At 46.4% G+C, this 26515-nt stretch overlaps 1 protein-coding gene across 3 annotated transcripts; it reads left to right on the top strand.

Moving 5' to 3' along the window:
* The first annotated feature begins 241 nt into the window (after positions 1 to 241).
* selenop (selenoprotein P) lies at positions 242 to 26000 on the top strand. 3 transcript variants are annotated; one of them, XM_052019316.1, is made up of 7 exons: positions 266 to 338; positions 7975 to 8149; positions 11799 to 12006; positions 14221 to 14432; positions 18186 to 18398; positions 21827 to 21944; positions 24583 to 26000. In XM_052019316.1, the coding sequence occupies exons 4-7, from the start codon at positions 14416 to 14418 to the stop codon at positions 24847 to 24849; spliced, it is 615 nt and encodes a 204-aa protein (XP_051875276.1). In that variant the 5' UTR covers positions 266 to 338; positions 7975 to 8149; positions 11799 to 12006; positions 14221 to 14415; the 3' UTR covers positions 24850 to 26000. The 3 variants fall into 3 exon arrangements, with proteins under 3 accessions (XP_051875277.1, XP_051875276.1, XP_051875275.1); XM_052019317.1 differs by lacking the exon at positions 11799 to 12006 and having other exon boundaries at positions 242 to 338; XM_052019315.1 differs by lacking the exons at positions 266 to 338; positions 7975 to 8149 and having other exon boundaries at positions 11852 to 12006.
* Positions 26001 to 26515: the final 515 nt, after the last annotated feature.

A 26515-nucleotide genomic window follows, 5' to 3' on the forward strand; every position in this document is an offset into this window, starting at 1 on the left:
CTGCCATTTTGCTGTTCACCTGACCTTTGACAGGACCAAGGTTCACGGGAGATGTTAATGCTTGGATGGGCACAGTGCCACACCAAGGATTTCTCAATCTTTGTAGCCTTGAAGCCGAGTATTGTGCTACTTGTTGATCTGTACTCTGGTAACCTTCCTCTGCTTTCACTGTGCCAAGTACTGACACATGACAAACCAGGAGCACTGAGGGGAGGTACTGTGGGTATGGGGAGGGCTGGCAGGCACTCCTGAGTGGCATGGGCATGAAGAGGCAGGGACTGGGGCTGAAGAAGAGGCTGCAATGCAGAAGGAGCCGATGGAATGTGTCACCATGAGGGGTAAGTGTGGCTGAGGAGAGATTCCCACTCCCCTTGTCCCACTATGGTGCCCATGCTTTAACTTGCACTTGGAATTACTGCCTTAAGTTTCTCCATCCCCTTTCCTAACATTGACTGAGCTCTTATTCACCCTTGTTTTTCATTCTGGAGAGGTATGGTGAGGAGTCCGGAGATAGGGCGAGAGCAAAGCCGAGGTCAGAGGGGTGCTGATGGTGGGTGAGGAATGTTACCAGACACCGGGACGATCTCTTGCCCACACACCGTTCCTTTCTGCACTGCTGCTGCCATGTAACCTCTCATAAATATTTTTCAAAAATTAAAAGTCTCGGTCCAGGATCCCTCAGATTTCCATTTCAGTGGCTCAGGACAGCAGACTTTGAAAGTGTCCACACTTTGCTTCACTGCCCGTGGGTGGTGAATTAATGTCCCAATCGAAAGATCTTCCTGCTCATGGAAACAGAGATTGTGAAATATGGAGAAAGGTGGCCATTTGGCCCCTCAACCCAGGGTGTCATTCCAGTAGATCAGCTGCCCCTCTCTGCTCTCCCGATTTTCTCTGATTCCCTCATCAGCTCCCAACGATTGCAAAAGGCAACTGGATGATCACCTGCCGTCAATGTACAAACGTTTCCAGTGGAGAGACAAAACCTTCATGGCCAGACAGCCTGACAGACAGCAACTCCTCCTTCCAATGTCTCCCCCACCCCTACCCACCCACTCCCCTCTCACCTACACCCCTACCGCATGGGGTGGAGAGGTGGGGGGTGGTGAGGTAGGGTTGGAGAGGTAGGGGTGGTGAGGTGGGGGGTGGAGAGGTAGGGTTGGAGAGGTAGGGGTGGTGAGGTGGGGATGGTGAGGTAGGGGTGGAGAGGTAGGGGTGGTGAGGTGGGGATGGTGAGGTAGGGTTGGAGAGGTAGGGGTGGTGAGGTGGGGATGGTGAGGTAGGGTTGGAGAGGTAGGGGTGGAGAGGTGGGGATGGTGAGGTAGGGGTGGAGAGGTAGGGGTGGTGAGGTGGGGATGGTGAGGTAGGGTTGGAGAGGTAGGGGTGGTGAGGTGGGGATGGTGAGGTAGGGTTGGAGAGGTAGGGGTGGTGAGGTGGGGATGGTGAGGTAGGGGTGGAGAGGTAGGGGTGGTGAGGTGGGGATGGTGAGGTAGGGTTGGAGAGGTAGGGGTGGTGAGGTGGGGGGTGGTGAGGTAGGGTTGGAGAGGTAGGGGTGGTGAGGTGGGGATGGTGAGGTAGGGTTGGAGAGGTAGGGGTGGTGAGGTGGGGATGGTGAGGTAGGGGTGGAGAGGTAGGGGTGGTGAGGTGGGGATGGTGAGGTAGGGTTGGAGAGGTAGGGGTGGTGAGGTGGGGGGTGGTGAGGTAGGGTTGGAGAGGTAGGGGTGGTGAGGTGGGGATGGTGAGGTAGGGTTGGAGAGGTAGGGGTGGAGAGGTGGGGGGTGGTGAGGTAGGGTTGGAGAGGTAGGGGTGGTGAGGTGGGGATGGTGAGGTAGGGTTGGAGAGGTAGGGTTGGAGAGGTAGGGGTGGTGAGGTGGGGATGGTGAGGTGGGGGTGGAAAGGGGTGTGGAAAGGTGGAGTGGAGGGGGGGTGGAGGGTGTGGGGAGGGGCGGGGGTGGAGAAGTGAGGGTGTAGTAGGGTGGTGAGGTGGGGGTGGAGGGGTGGGGAGCAGGAGCCGGGGCAGGGGGCTGCTGTGTTGAATTGTGAGCTGTGGGGTATGACATCAAGCTGTCCTTGAGTCATTGCCTATTTTCCATCCACCCAGATGAAGTGAGTTTGATCTTTAATGTGCAAGAGAAATCCAGGGAGCAGTTCTCACCATCATGAAAAGCCTTTCCTCTCCAGTTCTGAAGCCTTTCACTCTAACGATCAGGTTAGACAACAGCACAGTACCTGCAGAGTCGCCTGCTGCAGGAATTAGCCTCTGCCTTACGTTTGCTCTTGACGGCGTTCGGCTGCTGATCCTCACCAGTGGTCCACAGCAGAGCCCATCACTGTGCCAGACTGCCACACAAGGGGCTGCTCCTGCCCCAGCTCATTCCTCAACCTTTTTTACCGGAATGCTTCGGCTCATCTCTAACAAGCTTCCTGCTGGAGTGCCGTAATGTCACAGTCATAGAGTCATACAGCATGAACACAGGCCCTTCTGCCCATCGAGTCTGCCCTGACCATCAGCCACCCATTTACACTGATCCTATACTGAGCCCATTTTATTCTCCCCACATTCCCATCAACTTCCCCCAGATTCCCCCATCACCTACAGACTACAGGCAGTTTACCACAGACAATCAACCAGTCAATCTGCACGTCTTGGAATGTGAAAGGAAACCAGAGCACCTGATCACAGGGAGAACATGCAAACTCCACACAGACAGCGCCAGAGATCAGAATTGAACCTGGGTCACTGGTGCAGTAGGGTGAGCCACTGTGCCCCAAAGGTGGAGCTCAACTGCAGAAACTGTTCACCCTATCTCAGTTGTTCTTCTCCTCCTTTATGCTTCTGAGACTTGGGTGACCTACAACGGGTATAGTGGAACACAAACACTCCCTCCACAAATCCTCCCATCCACCAGCAGCATCAATGAACCAACATCGGTGTCCTCTCCCAGGGCCACGTCCCCTTACAGTCAGTCAGCATTATTGTGCAAACTTGCCTTCCACAACCCAACACCACACTCCCGAAACAAACTCTCCATTAGGGACGTGAGAAACAGGAGCAGGAGGAGGCTGATCACCTCACACCACCATCCAATGCGATCATGGCCAATCCGGTCAGTGTCAAAACCCCTTTCCCATACTATCCCCACACCCCTTTAGTTTAAATCTCTGTCAATGACTCCACCCTCACAAGAGAATTCCTGAGATTCACAACCCTCTGAGGGAGAAATTCCACCTCATCTTCTTCCAAAATGATTTACTCCTTCTGTGAAAATATGCCCCCAGTTCCAGATACCACCACCAGGGGAACACCTCTCTCCATCCACCCTCTCAATTCCCCTCAGAATCCTATCTATCAATGTGATCACCTCATCCTTCTGTAGTTCAATAGGCCCATCCTTCTCGACTTCTCTCCATAAGTCATCCCCTCCGTCCCAGGGATCAACCCAGTGAACCTTCTCTGCACTGCGTCCGCAGCAGGTATATCCTGCCTTAAATATGGAGACCAGAACTACCCTACCTTTATTCCGCACATCCCTTGCAATAGAGGTTAACATTTCCATTATCCTTTCTAATGAATGTACTTCATGCAAGCTTTTTACATTTCATGTGTGTAACTTGTATAAAACTTTGGTTCGACCACATTTGGAGCATTGTGTGCAGTTCTGGTCACCTCATTACAGGAAGGATGCAGAGGCTTTGGAGAGGGTGCAGAAGGGGTTCACCAGGATGCTGCCTGGATTATAGAGTATCAGCTATAATGAAAGGCTGGACAGACACCAGAGACGACAGATGCTGGAAATCTGGAGCAACACACAAACTGCTGGAGAAACTCAGCAGGTCAGGCAGCATCTATGGAGGGAAATGGACGGTCGACATTTTGGGTCGAGACCCTCCTTCAGGACTGGGAAGAGGGGAGACAGCCAGTATAAAAGGGTGGGGCAGGGGAGGGGTGGGTCCCGGTGAGGGGGGTGTGATAGGCAGGTGAGGGGGGGGGGGGAGAGCGGGAATGATGCCAGAAGCTGGGAGGTGATAGGTGGAAGTGACAAAGGACTGAGGAAGATGGAATGTGATAGGAGAGGACAGTGGACCGTGGGATAAAGGTGAGGAGGGGAACCGGAGGGAGGAATGTGTGGGTGATGGGCAGGTGGAGAATGCAGGGAGGGGAAAGAGAAGGGGTATTGGGGCCGGTGGGATAAGGGAAAACAAAGTGGGTACAGAGGGGAGAGGTTGGACAGACTTGATTGTTTTCTCTGGAGTGTCAGAGGCTGAAGGCTGACTAGATACATTTATGAGAGGTACAGAAATGGTTGACAGTCTTTTTCCCAGGGTGGAACTGTTAAATAGTGGAAGTCACAGCTTTAAGATAAGAGGGAGAAGGTTTAAAGGAGATTTATGAGGAAAGTTTTTTCTTACACAGAGAGTGCTGGGTGCCTGGAACACACTGCCAGAGGTTTTGGTGCAAGCAGATATGACAGAAATGTTTAAGAGGCATTTAGACAGGCAGATGAACAGGCAGGGAATGGAAGAATATGTACTGTATATATAGACCCATGTGCAGGCAGATGGGATTTGTTTAAATTAGTATCATGGTCGGCACAGACATGGTGGGCCGAAGGGCCTGTCCCTGTGCTGTCCTGTAGTCTTATTCCACAATCAATAGTTGTCTTTTTTATTCTTCCAAAGTGGATAACTTTCCCAACTTCTTGCCGACTTGCTTATCCCCACCCCTCTGCTCCCTAGGCTCACAACTTGTTCAGACATTTGTCTCTGTGTCATCAGACTGAGCCACAGTGCACTCGGTCCTTCCAACCTCGTCAGCAGCAGGGATTTGACACCCCTGCACTGATTCTCTGGCCAATCAGAATATGGCCCATTTAGATTCCTAGAGTCACAGAGCTGTGCAGCACAGAGACAGGCCCTTCGGCCCACCGTGTCCGTGCCCACCTTCACACCCACCTACACTAACCCCACTGCCTGCATTAACTCCATCTCCCTCTGTGCCTGGCTCATTCATCTGTCCAGATGTCTCTTAAATGTTGTTACTGCTCCTGCCTCCACCTCCTCCTCTGGCAGCTCATTCCAGGTACCAGCTACTCCGTGTGGGAAACGTTTACCCCTCAGATCTCCTATAAACCTCCTCCCTCTCACCTTAAACCTGTGCCCTAGTTTTAGGCACCTCTATGATGGGGAACAGACTCTGCTATCGACCCTATCTATACCTCTCATGACTTTATGTTCCTCTATAATGTCACCTCTCAGGTTCCTTCAGTCTAAGGAAAACAGACCCAGCCAATCTAATCTCTCTTTACAAATCCTTGTAAATCTTTTCTGGACTCTCTCTAGCTTAATCGCATCCCTCCTATTGTGTGGTGACCAGAACTGCACACAATACTCCAAGTGTGACCTAACCAATGCTTTGTACAACTGTAACATGATTGTACTAATTCTTATTCTCAGTGCCTCTGCCGATGATGACGAGCCTGCCGTACACATTCCTCACCACCCTGCCTACTTGTGTTCCCATTTTTTGGGAACTATATACTGTGCCCAAAGGTCTTTCTGTTCAATAACACTCCCCGGGGCTCTGCCATTCACTATGTATGACCTGCCCTGGTTTAATTTCCCAAAGTGCATCACTTCACAATGGTCTGAGTTAAATTCCCTCAGCCATTCTCTCACCCACTTTTCCAGTTGATCTAGATCCGTTGTAACTTTAGATAACCTTCACTGTCATCATCTGCCTCTGTTTTCCTTTTGTTAACTAACCCCGTCTCCATGCCGATACCTGTGTCAACCTGTGTGCTCTTACTTAGTGCAACAATCTTCCAAATCACACTTAACAGTATGCCTCTGGAATTCCAAATGCACGGCATCCACTGGTTCCCCTTTCGACATCCTCTTTGTTCCATCAGTAACCATATTCCAAGCTCTGTCATGGGAAGAGGTTAACAGATGGGCAGAGAGAAAGATTTAAGGATGTTCTCAAAACCTCCTTGAAAAATGCAACATCCCCACTGACTCTGGGAATCTGTGACTTCTGTCCATCCAAAGAGAAAGAGCATTTGGGACGGGGGTGAGATCCTTGTCCGTGCATCAGGTGAACGCAGCAGTCCAGAGCAAGTGGGAGGTGGAACACACCACATCACAAGCTACCACCCGTCTGTTCTATCAGTCACCCCCTGTCCTCTCCATGGCTGAGACTGTGGGTCCTACATTGCTTCATCAGACACCAGAGGACCTGCAGAACTAAGTGGAGGTGAGCCATCCTCGATGCTGAGGCACCTTGATTCTGAAGAAGATGCGCACAGTCTTTTCCCCAGGGTTGGGGAATCAAGAACTAGAGGGCACAGGTTTAAGGTGAGAGGGGAGAGATTTAATTGGAAACTGAGGGGCAACTTTTTCACCCAGAGGGTGGTCAATGTATGGAACGAGCTGCCAGAGGACGTGGGTGAGGCAGGTACATTAACAATGTTTGAAAGGCACTTGGACAGGTCCATGGATAGGAAAGGTTGAGAGGGATATGGGTCAAACACTGGCGAAAGGGACTGGCTTAGATGTGAGTCTAGGTCAGCATGGACGACTGGGGCTGAAGGGCCTGTTTCTGTGCTGTAGGACTCTGTGACTCTATGACAGGCTGTGCACTGAGAGTTGTGGGCTGCTCATGTTTACGTTTCATGTTCTAACCCCCTGCCCCCAGCCCTTTTCCCAGTTGTGTTGTCTCGGCTGGTTGTGCTGGTGGTGTCAGCTGCTGTAACACGGTCCTGCAACGATAACAACTCTCCTCAGGTTGTTAGTGTTCATTTTGTACTACACAGTAAGAGGCTCCTTCCTAGGGTTTGATGTGAAGTCAAGGACAAACTCTGAGAACAAAACGATTTGAAGGGATTGTATCAGCTGACAGCCAGAGTGCTGACTGAGGCATTTCACATAACTCCTTGGCCCTGCTCCCATCAGTAGGGGGTCAAATCGAGACAGATTGATTGGCCTGAGCCCAGAAACAGTAAAATCACTCAGCACCTTCCAAGAGAAACTTTTACAGACTTTAGGGCTGGAAAGAACTGGTCGAGTAAAACAAAATATTTGCTAGTGTAGCTGCACAAAGGGCAGGAAGAATAATAGGCCACTCTAACTTCCATTTGTGTCTGGTGTTGATGTATCTTAATATTCTGAAGCTCTCTTCCCCACACTTTGAGCAGAGTACGGTGTTGGGATGTGTCTGAGTGTATCCAATCATCTCCCTGTTATGTGCAAAATCACCCACACTCTCAGTTTTTGTTTGTCTGGAGCAATTAGGAAAATTGGAACAGGGAGGCCATTCACCCATCGAGCCTGTTCTACCATTCAAAGTGACTTTGCTGATCTGTAACCTCACTCGCCTTTCCCATACCCAATAATTCATACCTTCAGTACTTAAATCAAATCAGCCGTAACTTTCCACAACTTTCACAATCAGTGAAGACAAACCTATTTTGGGTAACGTCTCCTTGTAGTTCAACCCCTGAGGTGCAGGAGTCACACTGGGCTCCAAGGGCTGGAGCTGTAACCATGGGCTGGGATCTCCCAGGGCCTGTCTCAGCTCCAGCTGGTCAGCCAGGGCTATGCAGTATACCCTCTCCTGCCCGTATTCCGGTCTTCAGGATATAGTACCATTCCATGACATTCTATTTTCTATTTCCTTCCATGACATGTTTATGAGCAACATCCATGAAGCCCTAAGTCTCTCCACTGAACTCTGCTGTGTGAAATCCAGTTGACATCATTTGCCCATTCCATGAATCTATTAATACCTGCAACTAAACCCTTCCATCTGCACAACATTCAGTCCTGGCTAACTTTGCAACGTCGATCGGTTACTTTCTATCCCATCATTAAAATCATTTAAAAATCCAGTAAATCGCTGCAAGACCCTGCTGTATTCTTGTGCCAATTTCAGCACCCATCTAATATTCCTGCTCTCCCACTCACATTGCTCAGCAGCTTTCATGGGCTTCAACTCGAGCTAACAGTTTTTTTTGAGGAACTTTATCTTCTGACAATCGAGAGAAACAGAGGACTGCAGATGCTGGAATCCAGAAGAAAAACAAGATGATGCTGGAAGGACTCAGCAGGCCAGGCAGCGTCCGTGGGGAAAAGCAGACGGTCAACGTTTCAGGTCAGGACCCTTCTTCAGGACGGAAGATAGGAAAAGGGGAAGCCCAATATATAGGAGGGAAAAGCAGAGCAGTGATAGGTGGACAGAAGAGGGGAGGTGGGGTGGGCACAGGGTGGTGATAGGTAGATGCAGGTAAGAGATAGTGATGGGCAGGTGTGAGGGAGGAGGGGAGAGCAGATCCACCGGGGGATGGGTCACAGGTGTGGAGGCAGAAGGCATGGGGGGAGGGGAGGGGAGGGGAGGGGAGGGAAAGGAGAGAGAAAAAAATGGTGAGGACAGAAAAGAGAGGGAGGCTGGGAAAGGGAAGAAGAGGCAAGGTGGGTGGGGGGGGGGGGGGGTGGTTTGGTTTACTTAAACTCGGAGAATTCAATGTCCATGCCGTTAGGCTGCAAGGTTCCAAGATGGAAAATGAGGAGCTGTTCCTCCAGTTTGTGCTTGGAATTCTCCCGGCAGTGGAGGAGGCCGAGGACTGACATATCAGTGACGGTGTGGGAGGGGGAGTTGAAGTGACCGGCAACGGGGAGATGCAGATCGCGGTTACGGACAGAGCGCAGGTGTTCTGACAGTCTGTAGTGTGGTGCCCATGGCCTGGGGTTAATTACTGGTGACGATGCTCTTCCTGATGGTCTCACATTAAAGTTGGGGCTTACTGGACAGGGTATCCACAGTGACTCCTGCAATTGTTAACAGTTGTCAGAAGAGAGGTGTATTGTGTCCAATGGTTTAATACCCACCACCTCATGACTGACCTTGGGAGTCAGCCAAACCCAGGGATTGGCCCAATTCTCTCCTCATGTGCCCCAGTCCTCATGGGATTGACCCAACTCCTGCACCTGGCATTGGCCCAGTACCTCATGTTCCCCAACCCTGGGACTGTTCTAATATCCTGACACTCCTGGAACACCCCCCTGCCCTGTACTGGCCATGGGATTGGTCCAATACACTATCTCCTCTCCTCCCAGAACAGCCAATTCATTTATCTACCCCTGGGTCTGGCCCAATACCAACAGAATGCACCCTGCTCCCCCTGACACCCCCCCCCCCCCCCAGCCCTGGACTTGCTCCATTTCAACACCTCCCCAAGTACTGGCCCCAGGATGGGAACTATCTCACTAACCCCCTCTCTGCCCAGGGACGGGCTCAATCCCCTTCTCAGGACTGAACTAATGTTTAGTAAATGGAGTTCACATAAACCCCAGTGGTTAGAGTCATAAGGTCATTCAGCACAGAAACAGGCCCTTCAGCCCAACTTGTCCAATGCTGACCAAGACACCCATCTAAGCCAGTCCCATTTGCCTGCATTTGGCCCAGATCCCTCTGAACCTTTCCTATCCATGTACCTGTCCAAGTATCTTTTAAGTGTTGTTAATATATCTCCCTCAACCACTTCCTCTGGCAGCTTATTCCATGTACGGACTACCCTCTGGGTGAAAAAGTTACCCCTCAGATCCTTATTGAATCTCCCCCCTCTCACCCTAAACCTGTGCCCTCTGGTTCTTGATTCCCCAACCCTGGGAAACAGACTGTGTACATTCACCTTATCTATGCCCCTCATGATTTTATAAGATTGCCCCTCATTCTCCTATGTTCCAATGAATAAAGTCCCAACGTTATACCTCTCTCCATAACTCAGTCCCTCAAGTCCTGGCAACATTCTCATAAGTCTCCTCTGCACTCTTTCCAGCTAAGTGGCATCCTTCCTATAGCAGGGTGACCAAACCTGAACACAATATTCCAAATGCCACCTCACCAATGCCTTGTATAACTGCAACATAACATCCCAACTTCTATACCGGTTGCCCTGACTAATAAGTCCAGTGAGCCAAAAGCCTTCTTCACCACCCTGTCTACCTGTGATGCCAGTTTCAGGGGACCGTGTACTTGTAGATCCACTTCCATCATGGAGGAGGCTCTTGCTGACTAACTGATCGGGTTCATGTGTGAGGTCGGTGTTGTCAAAGTGTTGGGTTGTTCCACAGGTTTCTCCAAACTCATTCTATTTCTCATCTACATCAGATCAGATTTCTTTATTAGTCACATGTACATCAAACCACACAGTGAAATGCATCTTTTGCGTAGAGTGTTCTGCAGGCAGCCCACAAGTGTCGCCACGCTTCCGGCACCAACATAGCATACCCACAACTTCCTAACCCGTACGTCTTTGGAATGTGGGAGGAAACCGGAGCACCCGGAGGAAATCCACGCAGACACGGCGAGAACATACAAACTCCTTACAGGCAGTGGCCGGAATTGAACCCAGGTCGCTGGCGCTGTAATAGTGTTACGCTAACCGCTTTGCCACATTTTAGTTATTTAAATTTCTAATATCAAAAGTATTTGAAACAAAAGTTAAAAAATTCAAACTTTCAAAATTCAAAGGTTTTACACTTCTTAAAGACTGGTTTAAGATTAAGCAAAGATTTGTTAATAAAGATTTGTTGATATGTTTTGAACAAAAGCCATAATTCCAAATCCTGTCATAGTCATCATGTGGTACAGCACAGAACAGGCCTTTCGGCCCACCACATCCATGCTGACCTTTTTGCCCGTCTACACTAATCCCATTTGCCCACATTGGATCCATATCCTTCTCTGCCTTGCCTATTTACCAATTTGCCCCCTAAACATAGTCATTTCCAGACAAGCAAGCTCACATTAGCCCACCCACTCACATCACAGTTTTGAACAGATCTGTATTAATGAGCTGGATTATGCTCTGCTTACAAGCTCAATTCAGCCAAGAACCCACAGTGTTGTCAGTACCAACAGCCAGCTGTACCATTGGAAGACCAGTTGTTTCTGCCAGTGTCCTACTTTGGGGTTGCCAGGAAGACATAAACTTAAGGATGTTTTACTTGTCTGAATGTCAGTGCTTGGCTTCATCACAACCTGCCCCTCTTCTGCTGAACCTTCATGGCAGTTCCAGCCCACTGCATCACATGAACTGGTGTTCCTGTTTGTTTAAGTCATGCTCCATTTTCTAGTCCCACATTCTTCTGCTTACAATGCAAATGACCAAAGAAGGTAAATAGTTTAAAAGGAAAGGGGACATCTTCTTCAGAGGCCATCACAGGCAAAGACGATATCCATGCACACTGTAACATTCAATAATCCTGCTCATCCATTTCCAATTGATAAGTCTCTGGCTGTTGGTGTCAGTTTGTGTGTAGATGCTGGTGTCAGTGACAGAAAGGACAACTTAGGATACTTATGTTTCATTGTCTAGGTCTATTTTTAAAAACTGTTTCCACAGACCGAATGTTTGCTCCAGAGCTGTAGAAAATTTCAGCAATTCCTCTACAGTGCTGGACTATAGAGAACCAAACCAGGAAACGATGGAAATGCTCAGTTTAATCATCCAAAGATCTTTGACCTTTTGAATCACATGCATTATTCCAAAACCTGACGTTCCTAAACACAACCCCACATTTGGAGCAAGTTTCACAAATTCACCTTCAGCCTCAGGGCTAGTCGCAGTGTGTGGTTCTGGAAATTTCTCTAAATCCCACGTGATGAGATGGGGGATTTTTTGCCAAAGCTTTAACCTAAAACAGAAAATGCTTGTATTAACTTTTGGTGAAGAGATTAATAAAGTTTCGAGACCTCTGTAGCTAGTGGCTGATATATTCCTTTCCTTCACTGAATGAAGAAGCAACATTCCAGAATAAAGAAAAACCAGAAATAGGAAGTTGGCACATGAGCTGTTTCTGACTGACACATCTGAACTTTGAGCCAAATCCTGTGACTGCAGAGAGAGAGAGAACCAGAGGTATAAATAGCAGTGAACATCTGGGATCCCAATAGTGAGAGAAAACAGATCAGCATAGGAACAAGCTGGGAACAAAATAGCTAAACACGTAAGACTGTTACTTTATAATCTTCCTTTTATTGATTTATCAGGGTAAAAAGTCTTTAACTTTTTGAAAATTTGTGAAATTTGTAAACGAGAATGATATAATGAAAAAAGTGTTACGTGTTATGTGTTCAATTTACTTGGGCAATGTGTTGTGTTTTTCATAGCAACCCAAAAGAGCTTTAACCCATTGGAGACACCTTCTATGTTTTGGAAAAATTTAGATGACTAATTCTAACTTTCATTGTGTTAATTTTCAGAAGCTGTTTTGCCACTGAACACTAGCAGTTTTTATGGTACATTTAACACACACTGACATTGCAGTGTTAGATTGGGTAATTAATCTTATATTACTAGAATGGTTCTGGGGTAAGGGCAAATAGGTAGAGAGATTTGAGAAGCCGGGCTTGTTAGAAAAGAGAGGAATTTGACTGAAGTATTTAAAGTCATCAAGGGTAAGTAAAGAAAACCACTTTCCAATGACACCAGACTAGTAAAAGTGAGGAAACTGGGTAAATACTTGCGGAGAAAATCTTGCCAGGATGTGGGGAAAGTGTAACTATAAGGAGCCAGCAGAGACTTGGAGGGTAAACAGCCAATTTTCTGCTGCAGTGTTCTGCAAATCCATTACAATCTTTGCTCTCCTTCCACTCTGAAACAAGCTGTGTTGTAGCATTGCAATAGTTTTGGTTCTTAGTACAGGCGGCCTCACTGAACAACAGTCAACAACAAAAGCTGTCAGTTCAACTTTGCAGAACCTTGCCTCAGACTGCGCAACTCGCCCTTGCTTAATATCAATGCTCAGAACTTTGTCCTTTGTGTCCCAGCGCAGTGGAGTAAATATTAGATGTTGAGCACATACCGTCCCATATCTCAGCCTGATTTTATATAGTTCACACGGGTCTCACCTGTTCCCACACCATCTAATACACAAAATATCTACCATATTGTTTCATGCTGCTGATCCCATCAGTACCCATGAGACCCATTAGTATTTTTAAAGTATTGTTATGCTTGGAAGTCAGCCAAATTTGGAATGAATGTCTCTATCAGCAAAAAAAAAGAGAAGCCCACTTGCTTCTCCTGAAATCCCAGACATACTGGGTTATTACTGTTCTAATATCAAAAACATATTCAGTCCTGTTCAATAACCATTGACCTTGTTGATGTCTGTCCCAACTATAAATACAACCAGCTTAAGAATGATTAAAATGTGTTGTTTGGGTCTGTGGCATCAGAGACTGTACATTCAGGCTGTAGGCGCCAAACTGGATCATACTGGAAGTGCTCAGCACTCAGGGAGCACAGGAGGTGAGACAGAGTCAGTTCAAAGACCTTTCTTCAAGGTCTGACAAAAGAAGATCAGTCTGAAACATACATTTCTGGTTCTGCCTCTACAACTGCTGCCTGATCGACTGAGGCAGCCTTTCCTTGTTGTCTATTAGATATCGACAGCATTTTTTTGTAGACCTCAGCATAAACAAGGTCAAAGTCGAGTTTATTGTCAGATGGACAAGTCCATGTGTGCACAGGTGCAGTGAAAAACTTACTTGCAGCAGCATCACAGGCACATAGCAACAGATAAGCAGCATTCACAAGAAAAACATAAATTAAACATAACCACAATTTTTACAAGGAAGGACACAATTAGAAAAGAAGAAAAACAAAGTCCATTTTAATGCAAAGTACAGGCATGGCCAGTATACATGGTTCACCTGGAGAAATGGATGAAATCACTGGAACTTCTCCAACGACAAACAAAATTGTAAGTTGCCATATCCTAACAAGCCCAATATAAACGGTAGTATCACAAAATATAATCCCCAAATTACCAGGAAATCTCTCAGAATCCATGAACTGACTCTCAGTCACCAGAGAACAGTGATTCACACGTAGAACAAGAGAGCATAATTCCCCAGACTCATCACCTGCTCCAATGTTGCAAGTTAAGAAGTTTGGTCCTTTGTCAAGAAGTTTAAAATGTTTGTCTGGAGTTGCATTTAAAATATGATCCAATCAGACCAGTTCCACCAGCTCTGATCTAGCCTGTTACACACCCTGGCCTGAAACCCTACCCCATTCTTAACAAATTGAAAACAATGCCACGGGTGAACTTTATGTGAATCAGGTGATGGATTAATATTTAGCATGAGAGATATGTGATGTTGAAGACATTTGAAGATGAGATCGACCTGTACCTTTTATCCTTCTGTTTCAGCCAAAGCCCTCTGCGTCAATGCAAAAGGGCCTGGGTGTTGCCCTGACTCTCTGCCTACTCCTCGTGGGGTGGGCAGAGGGTCAGGGACAATGTGAGAATCCACCAACATGGACCATTGGGAACAAAAATCCCATGAAAGACTCTATGGGGAGAGTGACCGTGGTGGCACTACTGCAGGCCAGCTGACAGTTCTGTATGGTCCAGGCAGCCAGGTAAGGCCCCAAAATAAACATTTGTTCCTCAGTACCTTAATAAGATAAAATCATTTTGCTAATCTCTGGGGTATCTCTCACAGTGTTCCTGTGGGAAAATAAAGGCCTCTTTGTTCACAGTGACAGCACTACAGTCAACACAAACAACTGTCAGTTCAGTTTTGCACAAGTCCACTCTCTCCTGCTTAATGGTAGTTCTTGGAATGTTGACCTTTTTGTACCCGTCTGGGAAAGGGGCATGAATAGTCCACGGCTTGGCATGGAAAATTATCACACTTTTCACAACGAATACACGTTGGCAAACTTCCATCAAGAATGGACATTAGGGCCACTTTTTAATGATCCCTGTTGCTGGAGGCTGGGATGAATTCAGACAAAGCCAGGCATGCAATGGTCAATATAGCATTCGATTTATGTTTTGTATTTTCTGGTCCATTAGGTATTTATTTTTAAAAATTACATCAGGGAACACATGGGAGGTTACCGAATGATTTCTTTAATTCACCATCTAAGAGCTTTCTAAAGAGGTGAGATAGTATCGATAGGCTAAATGGCCTTCTCCTGTGCTATATTGTGCTGTTGTAGTATCGTCCCTGGATGTTCTCTGTAGCTCACAGCAAACATACTGCTCCCTGGTGGCAGGATGTCAGAGGTGTCTCATTGCAATGTTCATCACACACTGAGAAACTGAGTCTGGTCATCACACACTGAGGAACTGAGACCGGTCATCACACAGTGAGAAACTGAGACCGGTCATCACACACTGAGAAACTGAGACTGATCATCACACACTGAGAAACTGAGTGGTCATCATACACTGAGAAAATGAGACTGGTCATCACACACTGGGGAACTGAGTCTGGTCATCACACACTGAGAAACTGAGACTGGTCATCACAGACTGAGAAACTGAGACTGGTCATCACAGACTGAGAAACTGAGACCGGTCATCACACACTGGGAAACTGAGACCGGTCATCACACACTGAGAAATTGAGTCTGGTCATCACACACTGAGAAACTGAGACTGGTCATCACACACTGAGAAACTGAGTGGTCATCACACTGAGAAACTGAGACCGGTCATCACACAGTGAGAAACTGAGACCGGTCATCACACACTGAGAAACTGAGTGGTCATCATACACTGAGAAAATGAGACTGGTCATCACACACTGGGAAACTGAGTCTGGTCATCACACACTGAGAAACTGAGACTGGTCATCACAGACTGAGAAACTGAGACTGGTCATCACACACTGGGAAACTGAGACCGGTCATCACACACTGAGAAACTGAGACCAATCATCACACACTGAGAAACTGAGACCAATCATCACACACTGAGAAACAGTCTGGTCATCACACACTGAGAAACTGAGACTGGTCATCACACACTGGGAAACTGAGTCTGGTCATCACACACTGAGAAACTGAGACCGATCATCACACACTGAGAAACTGAGTGGTCATCACACGGTGAGAAACTGAGACTGGTCATCACACACTGGGAAACTGAGTCTGGTCATCACACACTGAGAAACTGAGACCGATCATCACACACTGAGAAACTGAGTGGTCATCACACAGTGAGAAACTGAGACTGGTCATCACACACTGAGAAACTGAGACCAATCATCACACACTGAGAAACTGAGTGGTCATCACACACTGAGAAACTGAGACCGGTCATCACACACTGAGAAACTGAGACCGATCATCACACACTGAGAAACTGAGTGGTCATCACACAGTGAGAAACTGAGACTGGTCATCACACACTGAGAAACTGAGACTGGTCATCACACAGTGAGAAACTGAGTCTGGTCATCACACACTGGAAAACTGAGACCGATCATCACACACTGAGATACTGAGACCGATCATCACACACTGAGAAACTGAGACCGATCATCACACACTGAGAAACTGAGTCTGGTCATCACACACTGAGAAACTGAGACCGATCATCACACACTGAGAAACTGAGTCTGGTCATCACACACTGAGAAACAGACTTTAACAAGAGTCTTATTTTCAGTTCAAGCATGTGCACTGCATGAGATTTGTTACTGCTTCCTGTACAAACTCTGGCATTCTTCTCTCAGCTCTCTAAGTCAGTCCCCTATCAATCACATTTACCATTTTTTTTTAAGAAATACCACACATCATTACACCATTGCTTGTCAAATACTCTTCAAGGACTGCTGTAACACAAGGTTGAATTAATACTTTAGGATTACATTGCTCTCATTCCTGATAATATTTATTATTAGAGCATAATGTTGATTTCTTCTGTTGGTCTTGTGATCCGAGTGCTTGGATTCAGAGTACAACTGGCCGCTGGATTTGCATATCCTTTATGTTGTGTTTAATAAACAATACAGGAGCTTTAAAAAGATAATTGAGACCTTCATACAAGAGCCCCTCTCTCTTATTTAATCATCTTTCTCTGTGGCCGCTTGGTTTACTTACACAGTCGTTGTGTATTGTGTTCCATGCATATTTAGTTGCTTCCCTCTGGACTCATCCTTTCAATCAATCCCACTGCTGGCCAGGTGGTGATACATTTATATTGGGCCAGTGGTTCATTTTTCAGGTGTGAAGGCCTGCAGATAGTTGCTCAATGTCACTGCGAAATGGGAAATCAGCCGGGAAAACTTCCATCCAAATCGATCCCATATTTTGTGAAAGGGTTACACTTGAATTCTGCTAAAGATGCTTCATTTCAATAAAATGTCCTGTAGTGTTTTATGCTATGTAATGGATAGGACTATGTAATTCAGTGTTTTCAAGTAACGTTTGAAAGCAACAAAAGCACATCCTAGTGTCAATGTAACGGTCCTCGATCTTCAGACACAGGCTTCCTCCCTGCTGGGACTCTTCGGATGGCAGCATTGAGAGCATCCTGCATCGGTTCCGTTATAAACAACAACCTTCGAACTCCCCACATCCAGGTCCAAGGAAATCATTTCTGCATGGGAATCTAAATTTATGATCTAAGATTGCTTCCTTACCCACCATCTTCCATCACTTGTGGTACTGGATTAATAATCAAAACTGTCCAGGACACGATGTGAAAATTAACTCTCTAATTGTGTGAACTCTACTGTACCAGAAAATGATCCTGAGAGCTGCAGTACTGCATCACAGGCCCCATCACACACTGCTTGGTTGGGTGTACTTGTGACTTCAGTCCGACACTTTACGACAAATTCCTAATGTCTCTTGGAGCACAGATGCACAATTGCTACCTACGTCTCCAGCATAGCTGGAATTGCAGGTTCACTGCAAGTTTTTCCTAGGATTGGAAGCTCCACTAAACCAGTGTTTTCTTCAAGAAAAGTGGGTAACACTTTTAGCATCTGATTTTTTCCCCTTCATTTAATCAACTATTAGTTTACATCAGTCAAAGTCAAATTTAATGTCACATGCACAAGTACACGTATGTACAGGCACAATGAAAAACTTACTTGCAGCAGCATCACAGGCACAGAGCATCAGATAAGCAGCATTCACAAGAAAAACATAAATTAGCATAAATTAAACAATTTTTACAAGAAAGAACACAATTAGAACAAAAAAAACAAAGTCCATTTTAGTGCAAAGTGATCAAAGTGGCCACAGTGCTGCTACACTGCATTTGCCTGCTACGTTTAGCTCAGTAAAACATCCAGACGGATCCAACTACTTGCCTGATTGACATCAGGTTTCAACTTCTTCGGTGCTTTACTTTGTAATTTATCATTTCAGTCTGAGGCGCCTAAAGCAGAAACTAGATCAGAAGGGGTTGCTGAACATCTCCTACATGGTGGTAAATCACCAGGGAAACAGCTCACGTAAAAATTACCAAGTGCTGAAATCAAAGGTGCAAGAAGCACTGCCTGTGTATCAACAAGAAATTGGTCAGCCTGATGTTTGGACGCTACTCCGAGGCGAGAAGGATGACTTCCTCATCTACGATAGGTCAGTTATTGCATTATAGAACATAGAACACAGCACAGTACAGGCCATTCAGCCTGCAATGTTGTGCCGACATTTCATCCTGCTCTAAGTTCTATCTAACCCTTCCCTCCCACATAGCCCCCCATTTCTCTATCATTCATGTGTCTATCTAAGATTCTCTTAAACGTTCCTGATGTATCTGCCTCCACAACCTCTGCAGGCAGTGCATTCCACACACCCACCACTCTCTGTGTAAAAAAAACTTACCCCTGACATCCCCCTTATACCTTCCTCCAATCACCTTAAAATTATGCCCCCTCGTGTTAGCCATTGTCACCCTGGGAAAAAGTCTCTGGCTGTCCACTCGATCTGTGCCTCTTATCACCTCGTACACCTCTATCAAGTCACCTCTCATCCTACTTCTCTCCAAAGAGAAAAACCTCATCTCACTCAACTTATCCTCATAAGACATGCTCTCCAATCCAGGCAACATCCTGGTAAATCTCCTCTGCACCGTCTCTAAAGCTTCCATGTCCTTCCTATAATGAGGCGACCAGAACGGAACACAATGCTCCAAGTGTGGTCTGACCAGAGCTCTATAGAGCTGCAACATCACCTCGTGGCTCTTGAACTCAATAGCCTGACTAATGAAGGCCAACACACCATACACCTTCTTAATAACCCTATCGACCTGCGCGGCAACCTTGAGGGATCTATGGATGTGGACCCCAAGATCCCTCTGTTCCTCTACACTGCTAAGAGTCCTGCCATTAACCTCGTATTCTGCCTTCAAATTCAATCTCCCAAAATGTATCACTTCACACTTTTCCGGGTTGAACTCCATTGGCCACTTCTCTGCCCAGCTCTGCATCCTCTCAATATCCTGTTGTAATCTACAGCAACCTTCTACACTATCCACAACACCACCAACCTTTGTATCACCAGCAAACTTACTAACCCACCCGTCCACATCCTCACCCAAGTCATTTATAAAAATCACAAAGAGCAGGGGTCCCAGCACAGATCCCTGCGGAACACCACTGGTCACCGACCTCCAGGCAGAATACGTGGATATCTAATGGTTTTCAAGTCATTTTCATGCTGTAAAATGGCCACCAAGATCTGCAATCAGCCCAGATACACTCACCCTCACTGCTACACAGATAATGTGAGGAGCATCTTAGAACACAGCACAGGAACGAGCAGTTCGGCCCACAACGTCTGCACCAAACACAATGCCAAATTAAATGAAATCTCTTCTGCCTGCACAAGATCCATATCCCTCCATTCATGTGTCTATCTAATGACCTCTTATACGTCACCATTATATCTGCCTCCACCACCACCTCTTGTCGTCCATTCCAGGCACCCACCGCTCTCTGTGTAAAAAAAACTTGCCCCGCACATCTCCTTTAAACTTTCCCATCTCACCTTAAATGCATGACCTCTAGTATTAGACTTTTCTACTCTGGGAAAAAGATTCTGTCTTGAAAAGTTTAGGTTTTGATCAGGTTGTAAACATACTTTCTGGGGGTTTTTGCCCTTCCCTGCTGGTCCGCAGTTTCCCATGTGACTAAAGGTGGGCTTCCATCTCTGCACGAGAGGGTGAGGGAGAGGAATTTCTATGTGGCTTAACATTGTAGAGTCATAGAGTTGTACAGCACAGAAACAGCACATTCCAGATATCAACCACTCTCTCTGTAAAAACCTTACCCTCAAATCCTATTTAAAACTCCTTCCTCTCACCTCAAACCAATGCCCTCTTGTTTTTGATACCCCTACTATGGGAAAGGTATTGACTGTCTACTCTATCCATGCCTCTCATCATCTCCTGCACCTCCACCAGGTAAGGCCTCAGCTTCCTTCGTTCCAGAGTCCCCATAACTAATGTCCTCCGATCCAGGCAGTATCCAGGTGAGTCTCCTCTGTACTCACTCCAGGACCATCACATCCTTCCTATAGTGTGGCAACCAGAATTGCACACAGTCTTCCAGGTGTGGTCTTACCAGTATTTGATAAAGTAGCAACATAATGTCCCATCTCTTGTATTCTGTGCCCTGATCAATGAAGCCAAGTATGCCACACACCTTCTTCACCACCCAATCTACCTGTGTTGTCACTTTCAGGGAACTGTGGGTTTGGAGCCCTCGGGCTCTCTGTTTGTCAACATTCTTTAGGTCCCTACCATTTACTGTACATGTCCTGCCCCATCTGACTTCTGAAATTGCATCACCTTGCACTTGTCTGGAATAAATTCCATCTGTCAACAATCTGCCCAACTTTCCATCTGATCCATACCCTGCTGTAGCCTTAGACAACATTCCTCGCTATCCACACCACCACCAACTTTCATGTCATCTGCAGACTTACAAGTCATACCTACTACATTCCCATCCAAGCCAATAACATATAGCACAAACAGCAAAGGTCCCAGCACCGATCCCCGTGGTGCACCATTGTTCACAGAATTCCAATCAGGAAAACATCCTTTCACCAATAAACAACCTGCAGGGTTTCAACCGGAAATGTCGCTGGTTCCTTTCCTCCCATAGACTAAGATGCAGGGCTACGGGACTCTGAGGGGAAACTTCTTCACTCAGAGGGTGGTGCGAGTGTGGAACGAGCTGCCAGCGGAAGTGGTGGATGTGGGCTCAATTGTAACATTTAAGAGAAGTTTGGATCGGTACATGGATGGGAGGGGTTTGGAGGGATATGGTCCGGGTGCAGGTAGATGGGACTAGGCAGAAGGACTAGATGGCCCGAAGGGCCTGCTTCTGTGCTGTAGAACTCTATGACTCTACATGCTGCTCGACCCGCTGAGCTCCTCCGGCAGATTGTGTGTTGCCCCAGATTCCGCATCTGCCGTCTCCGGTGTCTGTATCCCTCCACCACCACCCCTCGCCTCCTATCACCAAGCCAGTTTTGGGTCCAATTAGCCAGCTCCCCTTGGATCCCATGTGCCTCAACCTTCTGGACTAGTCTAGAGTCATAGTTGTACAGAACAGGAACAGGCCCAACTGGTCCATGCCGACCAAGATGCCCATCTAAGCTGGTCCCATTTCCCTGCACTTGGCCCGTATCCCTCTAAAGCTTTCCCATCCACGGACCTGTCTAAATGTCTTTTAAATGTTGTAATTGCACCCGCCTCTACCACTTCCTCTGGCAGTTCGTCCCACACACCCACCGCCCTCTACTGACCCACCCTTATGCTTTCCAAGACACCTATCACTTCCACTTTCTGAATACTGACACCTCCCTGCAAAAGAATTAAAGGGGAGGTGCTGGGCATGTGATCCCATCAGGGATGATGGGATTGCTCTGTTGAGAGCCAGCATGGATCTGGGGGGCCAAATGGCCTTCCTCTGCTTTGTAATAAATAGAGCCTATAATGTCCTCTGACATGTTTATTGATCAGTACGTGCAAATGTAAGAAACTGTTCTTCCAACAGGTGTGGCCAACAGACCTTTCACTTGGGACTGCCATACACCGACCTCAGAAAAAGATACGTGGAGCACGGAATTAGGCAAACGTATTGTCAAACAATCTGCACTAATTGCTCTTTGTCGGTAAGGATCACGCTGTGAATTGACCCTGTAGTAATACTGGTGGATGTGCCATTGACAGAAACCCTGGGACAGAATCTGGGGAGTGGAACGGCTGGTGGAGAAAAGCCCAAGAGAACTAGACTGAACACACAGGAGCTGCCAATGCCAATGTACCAGCATGTGGTCATTACACTTACAAAGAGGAAAAGAGAGATTTCTATTTCTAATACATTTTTTGTGGCCCTGGGACATAATAGCCAAAGATGTATGTTTTTGCAGTGCAGTCATGTTGTGATGTAGGACATACAGCAGTTGGTTTGTGCACAGCAAACGTCCATACAGTAATGGGCTAGCTTGTACTAGGTTTGGCCTGCTGCTCGGACCCAGTGCCTAGACACAAAGGGCTGGCTCAGCTGAGTCGGTACCTCAGGGTCCTCCCATGACACCTGGGGCTCAGGTGGTGGACACCGAGGATCAGATTATTTATGTTTAGTGATGTAGGTTGAGGGATAATATTGGTCAGAATATCAGGGAGGATCTTATGTTCACTCAAGAGAACAGAAGGATCTCAATTTTATCGTCCTATTTGGAACACAGAATCTCCCTCAGAACTTTATTGGAGAGTTAGCTTAGATTTTTATATTTGTGTCTCTGAGCCAGGCCATGTCAGTCAGTGAGAGGTCACAGTTATTAATCTCTTAGCTAAGAGATATTTGTCCTTGTTCATTCTGTCCTAACCTCTCATAATCTCACCTCAATTCTAAATAATCCCAGGCAGCCCTACCTTTTCCAAAAGTTAAAATTCTCCATCTCTGGGCACCTTATAAGTTCCTCTGCAACACACCAGTGTTTTTGCAACCTTCCTGCATTTTTGCCTGATTAAGGATTAATATGGTTGAGTAAAACCTCCCTGTTCCTGTATATCTTTGAATGCTGAAGATCTAACTATAATTACAAAGCGTCTTGGCGAAACCCTACCTGGTGTATTGTGCACAGTTTTGGTCTCCTTACCCAAGACAGGTGGTACTTGGTACAGAGGGAGGACAACATTACTAGGTTCATTAGCTGGGTTCCAGGGATGGCAGGAGAGATGGTATTCTAGCCCATGTTCACTATAGTTCAGAAGAGTGAGAGGCAATCTCATCAAAACTAACAAAATTCTTACACAAGGCTAGACAATCAGGGAGGATTTTCCTTCTGGCTGAGGAATCAGGGGTCACACTCGCAGTAGGCCAGTAGGGACAGAAAAGGGGTGACATTTCTTCAGAGGGTGGTGAAACTTTGGAATTCTGAACCAAAGGGAATCAGAGGATATGGGGATATGTGCAGAGAAAAGGCTGTGAGGCGGAGGTTCTGCCATGATCTTGATGAACGGAGGAGCAGCTTCACCAGACTAAACTTCTTAAAAGACAGTGGGGTACGATAGCCAAGGTAAAACAAGGTACTAGAGAACGTTGGCTGGAATGAAGGGCTGTGGTTATGAAGACAGATTGGATCCGCTGGCTTTATTCTCACCGGGGTGAAGGAGGCTGAGGGGTGACCTAGAGTTTTATAAAATTATAAGGGGCATAGATAGGGTAAATGGTCAGAATCTTTTTTCCCAGGGTGGAGAGTCTAAAGTGAGAGACCACTGGTTTAAGGTTAGAAGGAAGGAATTTAAAGGATATCTGAGGAGGAAGTTTTTCACACAGTGGGTGATGGCTACATGTAATGAGCTTCCAGAGGAGACAGTGGAGGTAGGGATCAGTGGAATGCCCCGACATGCTGCTTAGCAGCAATTTTTAAACAATATTTGATATCTTAGTAATTTAGCAGGAGGTGCCTTTAATGCACTTTGAACAGTTAAGGAACTTTTAAGGGCATGACTTTGCAGGCCCGAGACCCACCATGAAGTAAAGTCACCTTTCACCGTGAACTGCAGGCTGGATTAAGACAGAAAGCCTTCTGCTCCCTCCCTACTGCAATTCCCCTCATGTATAATTGCATGGAGTATCATCCTCTGGCTGTTGCACGCAGAAGAACTGCTGGGAGTTTCCATTTATATATCCTTGAAAAGAGGTTATTAAGATAAGATCAGATCAGATATCTTTATTAGTCACATGTACATCGAAACACACGGTGAAATGCATCTTTTGCGTAGAGTGTTCTGGGGGCAGCCCGCAAGTGTCACCATGCTTCCGGCGCCAACATAGCACGCCCACAACTTCCTAACCCGTACGTCTTTGGAATGTGGCAAGAAACCGGAGCATCCGGAGGAAACCCACGCAAACACAGGGAGAACGTACAAACTCCTTACAGACAGCGGCCAGAATTGAACTCGGGTCACTGGTGCTGTAATAGCGTTATGCTAACCACTACACTACCATGCCTGCCCTAATTAAAATTACAGGCTGGAACCATAGTCATGCTGTACTTATGTATTTAGAACATTTGTAAGAAAGTCATCTGTTCTGAACATAGCTGTTGGTGCACTTAAAGCAAATCGATACACTTTGATAGCAGGGAGATTTATCTGGTAAGCATACGTCAAGGTTTTATTTGGAAACCATGTTTACTTTAATTGCCATACTCATAATACATGCACAGATTCTAAATTAAATGTAATCGAACTGCAAGCCACACTTAGAGCATTTGAAATGTCCCGTCTTTGCACCCGCAGGACCAGCCTCCAGTGTGTAGTGCCAGAGATGCAGAAGAACAAACAGAAGCTGAAGCTGGCAACCATCACGGTCACCATCGGGGCCATGCACACAATTCCTATAAAAGAGCTAGAAGATGGCCTCTCCCCAAGAACAGGACCCAGTCAGAACAAGTTGAACACGTTGACCATCAGCACCACCAGCATCACCATCTGCAGCACCAGCACACAGAGTTTTCAGCGAGTGAAGGGGGAGTCCACGGCTTGCACCGGCTGGGAGATCCATGAAAAAACACACTGAGGTGCAAGAGGAAGTTCAGCTGAAAGCCCAACGGCATGTCAGAACTAGCAGGGATCGGGTGATGATGATACTGCCGTCAACTGCCCCATCAAAACCCTTCCAATAATGAAGTGTTTTGACAATGCAGGATACGGTCATCATCCTGACAGTGACAGGCAGAGGTTGGTGGGGAGAACCTGTCCGAATCCTGACAGTGACGACTGCTGTCTGCTCTCTGACCAATGCAAACCAGGCTGGGGCAGAACCAATGACAACCTAGCACAAACTGAGGATGACAAGATGGGCAGCAGTAAACACTCTGGCTAGAATGTAAATTGCTGTTTTCATAAAGCTTTGAAACCTGTTTGGATTTCAGCTTTAAGGTTTACTGCGAGTCCTGTATTCCATCGTGAGGGCTGATCTGCTACCAAACAGTATTACCTGCCCGATCAGTATAACGTCCAAGTTAGTCCTTGTCAATCTTGCTTTTTTTCCCAGTCCTTGTGGTTGTTTCTATGAGGACAGCTGCACAAACTACACGGTAGTAGCTGCTATCTGATGTAAGACAAGCACAAAGGGAAAATGAGTAAAAAAGAGAAACTAATCTTCCTAATCTGCAACAACCTTGCAAAACATGCTTATCAACATCAATGAATTTGCATTTCTGATCCATCAATTTTTCTTGCTATAATTCTGAAGAAGAAAATTCCTCTACTTTGTGGCATCCACCGAAGTACTGCTAATTGAAACAAGCAGGAGCATTTCTTAACAATTAGTAAATAACACCCGAAGTTACTGGAATTAAACACAACCAGAGTAATCTGTGGTTGGGGCCATTAACACTTGAGCTGAATCTCACCTCACAGCTACTTTACTCTCTCATTTGCTCTATGACTAATCAAAGAAATCCTTTAACGTAATTGTCAATATCCGGCCACATATGGCTTTCAGTTAAAAACAAAGACTTGATTATGACAAAAGAGTGTTTGTGATTTGTTTGAAAGCAGGTGCCATATTTCATGATAGTTACTGGGGAAACCATGACCCCAGTTTACCTGAAATCCCTGTGTGGTAAATGCAAACAGATTACATTTTCTGGAAGGTTTACAATGCACTGAAAGTGTAAAAAGATGTCAATAAAAAAGTCTGTTTCTGGAAATCATTGTTATGCAGCCATGTGTTTGGGAACAGATCTACCAACGTCAGCTCACATTTGATGTTAGTTAATTGCCAACTCAAAGATCAATCCTTTCAGTCTCCACACATCTCAGTCATATTTAGTGAAAGGATGAAATTAACATACACAGATATTGTTTTCCAGCTGTAACATAGAACATGGAACAGTACAGCACAGGAACAAGCCCTTCGGCCCACCATGTTGTGCCAAACTGATTAAACTAGTAATTAAATTCCAAACTAAACTAATCCCTGCTGCCTACATGTGGTCTATATCCCTCCGTTCTTTGCACATTCTAGAGCTTTTTAAATGCCTTTATCACATCTGTCCCCACCACCACCCCTGGCAGCACATTCCAGGCACCCACCACCCTCTGTGGAAAAAAACGTGCCCCACACATCTCCTTTGAACTTACCCCCTCTCACCTTAAATGCATGCCTCTAGTATTAGACATTTCCACCCTGGAGAAAAGATACCAGCGTTTATCTGTGCCTCTT

Source organism: Pristis pectinata, chromosome 7 (genome assembly GCF_009764475.1).
Source record: "Pristis pectinata isolate sPriPec2 chromosome 7, sPriPec2.1.pri, whole genome shotgun sequence".
In the NCBI taxonomy this organism is placed as follows: Eukaryota; Metazoa; Chordata; class Chondrichthyes; order Rhinopristiformes; family Pristidae; genus Pristis; species Pristis pectinata.